Source organism: Neoarius graeffei, chromosome 11, assembly GCF_027579695.1.
Source record: "Neoarius graeffei isolate fNeoGra1 chromosome 11, fNeoGra1.pri, whole genome shotgun sequence".
Classification (NCBI taxonomy): Eukaryota; Metazoa; Chordata; class Actinopteri; order Siluriformes; family Ariidae; genus Neoarius; species Neoarius graeffei.
The window spans coordinates 12,716,003-12,728,502 of record NC_083579.1 but is presented as its reverse complement, the minus strand read 5'-3'; the positions used below and the strand labels follow the sequence as shown (position 1 = coordinate 12,728,502).

Below are 12,500 nucleotides of genomic sequence, written 5' to 3'. Positions count from 1 at the left end.
GAAGAAAATAAAAAATAGACTTTGTTCTACTTTTTTCCAAAAATGCTGCATCCAAAAATAAAATGTTCCACTTTTGTATTTGTTACATTTTTTTCGTTAACACCCACCATTGAACTTGGAATGAACTTGAAATGAGCCCCTGTCCTGAACTAGCAAATGCTGCTAAAGATTTTTTGCTAGAAACACCAGCCTGTTGACATGGTCAGGTTTCAAAGATGCTCGCAAGCAAGTGACAGTGTTCCCACTAGTGCTGAAAACTCTCTCTGAAGAGGAACTTGTGGCAGGTATACACAAGTATTTTCTGGCAAGCTTTGAAAGACGTGGGTAGATGGCCTTCGCATCTCTCCACCATATCATCGGGTCCTTCTCAGCATCTATTGTTTCGGACTGGAAGTAAGACTGGACCTCGAGAGAAATTACTTGGTCTTCTTGTAGGTGAGGCCCTGCACCCTGGTCTGGAGTGGCCTTGAAGAAGCTGGCCAGGAGCTTCCTCTTCTTGCTAGGAACATCTGTACCAGCAGCATCCTCAGTATCAGCAGGGGCCACAGTTGTCACTGAAGGGGCTTCCACCTTAGAGTCAAAAACACATAGAAAAACACATTCAACAGATGTGTGTTAATATATTAATACATACAACGCAATAACAACAACAGTAATGATAATAGTAATAATAATATACCATATAATAATACCACACAGTTAAACAATAATGTTGTATTAGTGCATTGTTATAAATTAAATTATTATTACCATAGCACTGGGAGCTCTGGCATCCCTCAGCTCCAGTTTCACTCGACTCACAATGGATTCCTTCTGGTCTTCATCCACATACTTCAACTTGAATCTTGGGTCTAGGGCAGACGCCATGTCAAGTAGCTCTTGTGTTTCACTGCCACTGTATTTCTCATTGAGGTAGCCCAGTATGTCATGCTTGATGGTTTTGGCAAGCAGTGTGTCATCTTCTTGATCTTTCAAGACTGAGTTATTGAAGAGATGCAGTGTTGGCTTCACAAGAGAGATGCTCACATATTTTTCTCCTGACAGCGCGTCTGTGAAATCAACCAGAGGGGCCAGTGACTTATTGACAGCTTCCAGTACATCGATGTCTTGCCAGGAGAGGTATAGATGTCGTTGTTTCCGGTCATTGGAAAGGACCTGGGCAATCGCCTTCTGTTGCTCAAGGATTCTGGCGACCATGGCCTGTCTAGATCCCCATCTGGTCGGGCATTCGGTCTTGAGGGCGTGCTGAGGCAGATTCAGTTGCTTCTGGGCTTCTTCAAGTTCCCTCTTCTTTTTCCAGCTGTAGCTGAAGCTACTGACCAACCTCTTACAGACTCCCATGGCACGGCTGATCTTGTCATCGGAATTCTTCATTGCATTTTCTAAGATTAAAGAAAAAAAAACACAAAGGTGTAAAATAGTTTGTATTTCACATTATTTGCCTTGTAAGGCCACCCACGACTGAACTGGAGGAAACCTAGGACTAATAATGAATTATACCACAGCGAGCTAACTGATTTAAAGCTCATTCAGATTAGGATAAGCAAAGATAAGATTAAAGCACAATGCATTTAATGTTAGTCTGTGCATCGTTTCTCAAAAGCATAATTGATAACCAGTTAACAACTTGGTAATCAGCTGTCTGTAGCTCATTCAAAAGAGTGTTTCGTCTTCAAAACAAGCCTTCCTTTACTTCATTATGAACATTTTAGCCAATTCGTCGACTGAATGTTTTATCATAATGTCCGTGTTTTTTGTTTGTTTGCTTGTTTTGAAGAGAACGACAAGTTCAGCCTAGCTAGCTACCTTCAAGTTGTCAACTAGTTATAGTTATTAGCAATGATGCGGTCGAAAACGCAACCACGAGAAAGCGGTTGTCCAGTTGACAGAGGTTAGGTACCATCACTTATGCCATTTAACAAAGGAATAATAGCTACTCAGTACTCACCTATGGCCAAGTGCAGTCGATGCCCGAAACATTGGAGCCTCGTCCATCCATTGATTTGTGTAGCCAGGTTAACGTTCGCTGCGTTATCAGTGGTGATGCAGACCAACTTGCTTTCGTCTAATCCCCATTGCGCCAGAGATTCCCTCAATATGTCCGCGATGTTTTGCCCCGTATGGTCTTCTGGCATGAAAGCCGTCTGCAGACACTTTACTTTTAAGTTGAGCTCGTTGTCGATGAAGTGCACAGTGAGGCTAATATATGGTTCGCTTGTACGGCTAGACCATAGATCCGTTGTTGCTGCGAAGTGATCCGCTTCCAACACTTCTTTTGAAACTTTCTCTCGGCAATTCTCGTACATCCCTGGCAGGACATTTCTGGTGAAATAATGTCGAGAGGGCAGAGCATAGCGTTTGTCAAGCTCTCTGATCATTTTCTTAAAGCCCTCGCCCTCGACTGTATTGATAGCCTGCATATCTTTGGCTAGAAAATAGCCGATGGATTCGGTCAATGCTTTGTGCCTCTCTGAATTTGTGGCGTACTGAGTTGCGTTGTACAGCGTGCCTTGAATTGATGACTGGGTGGTCTTGCTGGTTGAAGCGACGTTGGCCTGGTCCATTTTTTGTTTTTTCTTTACTAGGTCATCGTGAATTGCCCTGTGGTTTACCTTGAGGTGTGTGAATAAGTTTGATGTGTTGGCAAAAGGCGCAGACACCACTCGCCGGCAAATCCTGCATATAATTGTTTTCTGGTCTTCATCCTTCTCCTCAAACCCGAAATGGTCCCATACTACCGAAATTCTTCTCCCTATTTTGGCGACCAACTGAGCCTGCACTGATACTTCTCCTGCATCTTCCATTTCTAGCTTGCTAATGTCTTCACTCAACACAGAGACCGAAGAGAGCGCGCGAGACTGCAGAGCAGTTTTGAAGTCAATGACGTACCACACGCCGCGTTTTGATTAACCCATTCGCGGCCACGCCGGTGCCGTGGCAGTACAGATAAATGACAAAAATCGTTTATAATCGGTATTATTAATTTTCATATCGTTTGACGCCAATATCGTTATCGCGATTTAAATACGATATATTGCACAGCTCTACCCTATGAGTACATGCGGCTACTGCTTATTAATGAAATGGTTTTCTGATCCCATGTCCATACAGTAAATGTATCATGTATAGGTCCGTCTCAGAAACCGGTCTCTCATTTGGGACATTATGGTAAAAAAAAAAAAAATTAGAAAATATTTTTCTAATTTTACTTTTTTTTTTTTTTTGCATTTCCCTAACACTCAATGTTTCTTTTGTCATGTTTAATAAGAATAAAGATAGCATCTTGCTTTATCTGGCCTCCACTGTGGAACATTTTTTTGATTACAATTCAAATGCTTTTGTAAAACTGGTTTCCATATAAAATAACTCCATCATGAAGAATTAAAGCCCCTCCTTCACAGATGAGTGAAAATATTGAATAAATTTCGTTTTTTTGATTGCTTGGGTTAAACATGCCAAGTTATGATGACTGAATTGATTATTCACTTAAATATGAATAACACTGGGGAACAATTTAAAAAAAATTGAGTTAAATTTTTATGCTGATTAAAATTGGCATGCTGATTCCAAAATTGCAGTTTTTTTTTTCTCCCCCTAGCACGTCAAGTTTTTTCTCCACAGCTTACCCTCCAGATAAGCAAAATTCCACTGATTAGCTGTAGTAAGACTATTTGAAGGTTATGGAAGAACATTATCAGGGTAGATGGGATGTACATATGATGGCTGACTTGGAGCATCAAACGCGATAGTCCTCAAGTTGAACACTCCAGAAAGAGCTATAAACATAAATTTTTACCTTAACTACTTGCATGGGCGGCACGGTGGTGTAGTGGTTAGCACGGTCGCCTCACAGCAAGAAGGTTCCGGGTTCGAACCCAGCGGCCGGTGAGGGCCTTTCTGTGTGGAGTTTGCATGTTCTCTCCTCTTGCTCCGGTTTCCCCCATGATCCAAAGACATGCATTTAGGTTAACATGGGGTGGCCTTGGGCTGAGGTGCCCTTGAGCAAGGTACTGAACCCCTGACTGCTCCCCGGGTGCTCTGGTGTGGCTGCCCACTGCTCTGAGTGTGTGCGTGTGTTCACTGCTTCAGATGGGTTAAATGCAGAGGATGAATTTCACTGTGCTTGAAGTGTGCATGTGACAAATAAAGGTTTCTTCTTGCACACAATTATAATTACAGTAGCCATATCCTTTGTAAAGACATAAGTGTTGAATAAACATTGCAGTCATGCCTGTTTCTTTCATATTTCACTATATGTCAATATTTGTAAATTTTTATAAAACAAGCACATATCTGTTAAGTACAGTATTTTTCATATTTTTTAAGAAAACGGGAATCCTATAGTTCAAAAACTTGACGTGATCGAGAAAAACTGAGATCAGTTTTGGATTCCGCACCCAAAAATTAGTTAAAAACAGCTGTCAGACCTAACTCAACAAAAATTGTGTTCCCCAGTGTAATATGATACATTTTGGGTATTTGATATGGCGAAATAGGACACAATGGAATAATCAAGAACACACCGGAAAGATGAGAATAACGGCAGTGGTAAAAGAACAGCGACTGTACCGGCTGAATGTCGTGCAGGTCTCTGCTGCGGCGCGCGAGCAACGGGACATCACTACCGCACCGGACGGAGCACGAGGCGGGGGCGGGGCAAAATGTCTGGCCGTAGATTGGGTAGGGTGGCATGATACACGTAGGATGAACGATATGCTAACAATATTGCATCGAAGGGAACCTGCTTGAAGGGAATAGAACACGTTTTTTTATTCCATCAAAAAAGTGTCCTGTATGTATAATTAGTCCTTTTTATCTCCGGCAAAGTTATGCTTTTGGTGTGGTTGGTTTGTCAGACTATAAGCAGGACTGTGCAAAACCCACCCTTCAAATTCCCATGAGCAAGAAGAAGAAAAACAAGTTCACTTTATTTATCACACGTACATTTAAGCACAGTGAAATTCCTTCTCTGTATTTAACCCATCTGAAGCAGTGAGCAATGAGCGCATGCACACACCCAGAGCCGTGGGCAGCTATGCTACAGCGCCCTGGAAGCATTTGGGGATTTGGTGCCTTGCTTAAGGGCACTACAAGCATTCCTGCTGATCCAGGGAATCAAACCGGTGACCTTTTGGTCCCAAAGCTGCTTCTCTAACCATTAGTCCGTGGCTTCCCCATGCAGCTGCATACTGCGTTTTATAAGACAGGAATTTTATAATGATGTAAATTTTCAGGAGTGTCCAGGTAGGATGTTGCTTTCGGGGGTTCCTTTGTCTTCTCCAACATTTGAAATGAAACCAGTAGTGAAGGAAAAATACCAGATATTACCAAAAGACTTTGCTCCAGTCCTACCAGAGCTGGCACACAGTGTTTCTCAGCCTGATGGACAGGAGTCGCTTTTGTGTACTAATTAACAAACTGACTTTCAGTGTGAATCATTAAAAAAAAAAAAAAGACATTTTCGTCACTGCTGTGACCTGCTGTTGTGAAGGAAAAAAAAATTGGTGTGTTGCTTTGATGGAGTAGATTTTGGGAGGAAGGAGGGAGCTGTTTGTTTCCTTTCGCCTGCGTCTTTAATTAATGAACTGATGAGACAAAAGGACGAGGTCAGGCCCCTTCTCCTGCCCTGACTGATAATTTGGGGTGTGTGTGTGGTAGGACCACTCACAGCTCTGACCCTCACCCCCCATACTGGCACCAGCTGTGGATCAATACCTGGACAGCTGGGCTAGCCTCCCCTGATGCGCCAAAATAACACACACACACACACACACACACACACACACACACACACACACAGTCACCACTTCTGAAGTAGATAGTGCCAGCTCACCCTCTGCCACACTGTAATCAGCCTGACTGTAAATGTTAACAAGAGAAAAAGCATTAAAACATTTATATTAGGCATCTAACGGTTCACCCAGTTCACGATTCGATTTTCCCATGATGTTTTTTTGGGGAAAAAAAATTAAATGAAATAAATCTTCAACATGTTCCTCGTCTTTATCAACTTAAATATTCCTTTTGTTACATTAAAATAAACACACTTGTTTCATTTTCTTAATAACCAATGATATCCACATTTTGTAAAAATTGGAGTGAAAAAAAAATACCGATCTTAAGCTGGTAAATAATATATTTATTTTTTTCTTTACCAAATTCTAACAGAAAACGAGAGCGCCCGAAAGGGAAAAGAGCCGAGCCGCCATTTTGAATCCTCATTCATGGCTGTAATGCAAATTGCTTCCTCCTCGGTATACAAGTGCACTTCCATGGCAGGGAAAAACTACATTTTGCCGCCTATGTAGTCCCCTATTTATACAAATAGGAGTCATTCAGGATTCAGCCACGTTTTTGCTCGGCGTTTGCAAGTTAGAGGTTTTTAGCTTTCTCCTGAAATGTGTTCTTTTATTTCTTCTTCCTCAGGGTAGTAAAACTCGCTTTCGCTGTGAACACTGTCGTTATCGCTGTCCATGCTGTAAAATTAATTCTATTCTCCTGAGAAATGCTGGCAAAAATTTATAAGATTTTTGATAATCTTATGAATAAATCCTATAAAAAAAAAAAGATATCTTGACAAAAAATGCTACTATGTTTGTTGTGAACGAGCGAGTCGCCAGAGGTCCGTAACTGGGGTCCGTATTGTAGGATACGGACCCGCTCACCAGCCAATCAGAGTGCAGGATTTGGTGGAAACCACACCGTGAAAAAAATAAAATAGCCTATTAACTAAAATGTTCCTTTTATTTAAGTTAATAACAAATAGACCCTTTCTTAAAAACTTAGGAACATTTTGTTCTTCCTCAATTTACTTCTCTTTTCTTTATCTTTCAGCAGTCTATAAAAAGAGAGCTCTGATTTCTTGTTAAATCTGTTTCACACAACAGCCCTCTCCCACTTTAGATCTGATCATTGTGTGTTTTTGCAGCATTAGAGCTGTGTTTCTTCCACCTACCGTACGTTGAAGTCGCGTGTATTCCTGCTGTTGTACGTTATTGTACACAATTACACCCAGGATGAACTAAGATTACGCAGTCTGATATCACGATTTTTTTTTTCATTGATTTGAATAGGTCGTAAATTTGTATCTCGATTCATCATCACACGATATATCACTACATGTGTTGTCTACATGTATAACAAAGTATCTGAAGATGCATCACGTTTCTCTAAAGGCACAGATTTCCACAAGTACAATACGCACAATAAAAATATGCTGAAAACGATTAAATCCAACACGAACTGGGGTCTGTTGAGATCTCAAATTTCGTCTCTATACAGCTGGAACTCTTTACCGGATGACCTTCAGTCACAGTCAGCTATTAAGAAATTTAAGAGCGTTGAAAAGTTTCTTCATAATAAATAATTAGGCTTTGTTTCTTTATTTTTGTCATCATACTGTATTTTTACTATTTATTAGAATGACTTACTCTTTACTTAGTGTAGTTTTTAATGATTATATACATTTTATCCTGTGTATAATTTATTTTTTTCAGTTTCTCCGGAGCCCTACTCAGAATCTCATTGTATGACGTAGGTCTTCTGAATAAAGATTCTTCTTACATGCCTAGTTTATATTTCATTGTTTCTATTTTACAAGCCTCTAAAACCATTACTCATCTTCGTTCCTGTTCGCGGAGCAGAAATTCGTGGAAGACGTGCGACGCGCAACACCACTTTAGTCGGAGAGTGCATTCAATAATTAAACACCATCGCTCTAATGAATTCTCCATTCTGATTAGTCAGGAGGTGTTGATTTATTTTCTAGAACAGCAGCTCGAACATTAAGACACTTGCTCTAATATAGTATGATTGTATGGTTTCTATAGTAACGACCTACATGCAGAATTGTACGGTGAATGCTTCATGTAAAAAGAAAAAAAATGGCGTATTTTTAAAAAAAATGTTCAACTTTGAAAGGAGTCTCCGGTGTCGGTGCTTTGTAAAGGCCCGGTCCCACAATACCGATAACTATAAATAAATCAGCCCCCTGCAGTTTATGTGGTCGGTGCTCACACCAGACCGATAACGATCCCTGTAGCCCAGGCCTGGGTTTATCCGTATCGCTGAGATTGCTTCTGGAGCCATTTTTCCAGATCTGGACCTGATCCGATTAAACATCTGACCAGTCGGGTAATTGTTTCCATGCGACGCTGTCTGAGCACGTGCGGTTTTTTTCCCCGGGCATCTTTGTATGGTACATCCTTGTTGCATCATGACGTCATGGAATACAGATTCGAGAAAGGGGGAAAAAAAAATACAAAGCGCTGATCTTTTATTCACGGATATGTGATCTTTTCCATGAAATATCAGTCGTAAATTAATAAAGATATAAATGCAGGTATGATATTTTAATTATGAACTTCAGCAGTCCAAGCATTTGTTTTAGACTTGTGAATTATTTTTTTTTTTAATTCGTGATGCATCATCCGGATGAAATCGGTAACCAATCTGGAATATACTGAAAAGTCCGTGACCAATCCGTAGATTGTTTACATCCGTATTAAAATCCGTAACCACTCTGTATTTTGTGTCCTTTTTTTTTTTAAATTATATTTCCGTCGTCCGTGACCTATCCGTATTATATCAACCACTGGAGTGTGTGTGCACGGGTTGTTTTGAAGTCCAAGCTGTACAGTGTGACCCGGAATAATGTGCTACTGCTTGGGGAAAAAAAAATTCCATGACTCTTCCTAAGTTGCATGCGTTTATTTACCCGAGTGGCAGGACCAAGCGATATTATAGTTGTGGTGTGACTGCTCCAGACTGGAACTAAATTCAGGCACAGGGATAGATATCGGTGTTGTAGGACCGGGCCAGAGGTAAAGCCGTATGTATTCTGATCCTCTTCAGGACAGAGAGCTTTATATTTTGCGTTTTCTCCAACATATATTTTTTCTAATTGAAAGACTTGCTGTGGTATGACCATGGGCGTGTGCTGTTACGGATAATAATCCTTGACGAGGTGGTGCGATGCGTCCCGAAGTAAAGTGGTTTCACTGTTACCGCCCGGAGGTTGATTGTTTTCCAATAAGAGCGCACACCCAAGTAGTGTATTTCTTCCACAAGCGGCGTGAATTTCACTATTTTTCCACTGATGGCTCTTGTCTGCCATGTAGATGGCCTTGTACTTGTGCTGTTTGGGTTTGGTGAAATTTTTATCATTATATATTATATTATATACGATGTAGACGTTTTAAGGAATCTCTGGAAGTCTCTGCTGGTTGAAGTACATTAGCCTGGCAGTAGAGGGCATCCTTCAGCTGACCTGGCAAGCCCTCGTCTCCCCTCTCGGCGAAGTGTTTAGCAATTCAGAAGACACAATGCGAGCGCATTGATAGTCATATCCCTGTGATAAATTAAAAGTGCCTCATTGTCCCTTTCCATTTTACACATTTTCAGAAGCGCGGCTCTTAATCTCGCCTCCTGATTGACACCGGCGGCCGGGGAAAAGAGCACATTTTATTGTTTGTGCTCGTCAAATCTAGTTAAAACCCAATTCTCTGCTGGGTATTTGCATATTCTTAAGTATTTCTTTCAGAGAGTGGGCCCTAAATCCGTCTTAAGTGTTTGATGCTTTTGGAAAATTCATTCACAAAGTATCTACATGCGCTATTAGCTCGGTATAATACAGCAGGCTAATCTGCTTGATAAGAAGGAGGAGGTGGGCACCGTTTTCTTCAGGGATGGCACGTTATATCTCTGAGCAATTCAGCAGGGGCTCAAATGTCAACACAAATGTCAAGAGCCATCGCAGAGCGAATGTTTTCCCCCCCTCACTGTCTTTATTTTATTAAAAGTGGTCTGCCGAGCCTGTTCTTCAGGGTCCGGCCGAGTGGGATTGGATGATTGGAGCGGAGATGGTGAAAAGATGCCCAGGTGTCGCTTCTTGCTTTGTGTCACAGCATCATTTTGAAAGCAAGAGTAGTAGGGGATGAGACATGTTTGGCCTGGTCGCTCTGTGATGATGACGGTATTGGCCGCTTCCTGCTGTTTATTCCCAACGCAGGGCAATCACACCTGGATATCAGGTTCGGCTCCATCTCTGCTTCCAAGCTGGACAGGATTGTTCAATGTTCTTCACTTCCAGCCACTATGGAATATGGTTCCCCGCAGTGATGCACCTCCTGCAACTTGTCGGCTCTTCAGTCCTTCACAGCTTCAGTCTAGTGTTGGAGTGGACGGAATTCATTTTCATGATCGCAGTCAAGGGCAAAAACATTCACGTTTACGGTCACGTGACTTAGTTGCCTCATACGGTGTTTCCTGAAAGTCGGGTCTGTGAAGCATAAACAGAGACGACGACGACGATGGTGGTGGTGATGATTTATCCGTCTGTTATCCATAACCGCTTATCCTGTGTAAGGTCATGGGCAAGCTGGAGCCTGTCCCAGCTGACTATGGGCGAGAGGCGGGGTCCACCCTGGACAAGTCGCCAGATCATCGCAGGGCTGACACATAAAGACAAACGACCATTCACACTCTCATTCACACCTACGGTCAATTTAGAGTCACCAATTAGCCTAACCTGCATGTCTTTTGGATTGTGGGGGAAACCGGAGCACCTGGAGGAAACCCACACAGAAAGGCCCCAGTCAGCCACTGGGCTCGAACCCAGAACCTTCTTGCTGTGAAGTGACAGTGCTAACCGCTACACCACCGTGCCACCTCTGATGATGATGATGATTATAAAAACTCAATAATAATAATAATAATAATAAGCTACAGCTTACTTGACTTGTCCCTTAAATTGATTTCATCCAAACATCAATAACTCTGACAAAACGGCTGACCTTGTGCTCAGACACTTTCCTGAAATCTAAAAAGAAGCTTCGCTCTAGTACACCATATGATCATCACGTTCCAGGTTGAGCCCCTCTTTGCTCTTATTATAAGAGCATGGGCGGCACGGTAGCAGGCTTTCGTCTAAACCGGGGAACAGGGGCGCTGCGCCCTCTTACTCTCGGCGTGCGCCCCCTTACTGAAATGCCGATTGAACCCCAAGTCACACTTGGGCCATGCACTTGTATGCTACTGCACAACATGCGATCTTTCTCAAAACGATCTTTTCTCCGTGAAAACATCCCAGCAACACCACGTGACAATGTGTCTGATCATCAAATACGTTATAATTACTCCAAAAATATTCCAATCATAGTAGATACACCGCCAGACGACGCAAAAACAATCCGAATTGGCGTTTTCCAGACTGAGGCGCCATGTTGTTTAGTTGTTTACTTGTCGTGGCTGCTCTCGCGAGATTTGACATGGGTTACGTACAAGGTCAGCTGACTTGTAGAGCGAGATTTCTCGAGACTGAATGACCTTTCACCCACCGGCGCGGGAGTTTTTGACAGTAGTTGTTCGCGAGTTGTTTTGTTGACACTTGGGCATTTAAAGATGTCATCCCGCAGCATGAAACGGAAGAAAGCCAAAGACTGTCCGGAGCAGAAGATGATTACTACTTTCTTTTTCAATGTTGACAGACAATTTGTTACAATTTCCCTCTCAGATAGCCTCAGAATGTCCCACTGTAGCCTCAATTTTTCAAAGGCTTCGCACGGCGGGGGGGACGGACATCCGGCACCCCCCACCCCTTCGCTCCCTCGCCATGGTGAGCACCCTCGTACTAAATTTTTCTAGAAAAAACCCTGACGGTAGTGTAGTGGTTAGCACTGTTGCCTCACTACAAGAAGGAACTGGGTTCAAGCGCGGTGGCTGGCGAGGGCCTTGCTGTGTGGAGTTTGCATGGTTTTCCTCCACAATCCAAAGACGTTCAGTTAGGCTAACTGGCTACTCTAAATTACCTATAGGTATGAAATATCTGAGCTGTGGTCAGATGTGAGTAGTATGGCGGCCGCCTTTGTATGCCTTCGACTCGGCCAAGGATGATTTAGCCAGCCCCAAACCTGCTCGCTGCTGTTGAGTGAGGAGTAATGTCTGGGGTGCAGTCGCTGTTCCAGTTCATCCCAAAGGATCTGTGCAGGACGCTGGAGTTCTTCTACGCCATGTCTTCATGGAGTTCGTTTTGTAAATTGAAACTGTAAAGCTACAGCATACAGAGACATTCTAGACTGTTACGTGCTTCCAAATTTGTGGTAACAGTTTGAGGGGTGGGGGACGCATGTTGTGTTGATGGAAAGTCCGAGAATAAGAAGCCCCGTGACTGTGTGATAAGTAACCAGAATTGAACGAAGCTTGCTAGTTGAGTTATTGGAATAGTCTCTGGATTTAAAAGATGCATGGTTTGATGGGGCTGGATAAATGTTCATCAATATTGCTATTTGACGAATTTATAGCTTACGGCACGGTGGCGTAGTGGTTAGCGCTGTCGCCTCACAGCAAGAAGGTCCGGGTTCGAGCCCCGTGGCCGGCGAGGGCCTTTCTGTGCGGAGTTTGCATGTTCTCCCCGTGTCCGCGTGGGTTTCCTCCGGGTGCTCCGGTTTCCCCCACAGTCCAAAGACATGCAGGTTAGGCTAATTAATTGGTGGCTCTAAATT

The 12,500-nt window shown here is 42.7% G+C and overlaps 2 protein-coding genes across 5 annotated transcripts in view; one reads left to right on the top strand and one right to left on the bottom strand.

The window, feature by feature from the left end:
- Positions 1-1,415, bottom strand: part of LOC132894000 (E3 SUMO-protein ligase ZBED1-like) — a 35,893-nt gene extending 34,478 nt beyond the window's left edge. The window contains exons 1-2 of the mRNA XM_060933181.1: positions 751-1,415; positions 350-570 (exon numbers count right to left, since the gene is read on the bottom strand). Of these exons, the coding sequence (XP_060789164.1) occupies positions 350-570; positions 751-1,374 (845 nt within the window). The 5' untranslated portion in view covers positions 1,375-1,415. The remainder of the gene's footprint in view (positions 1-349; positions 571-750) is intronic.
- ehbp1 (EH domain binding protein 1) overlaps positions 1-12,500 on the top strand; it is a 359,695-nt gene that overhangs the window by 120,742 nt on the left and 226,453 nt on the right. The gene's annotated exons all lie outside the window — the stretch shown is intronic.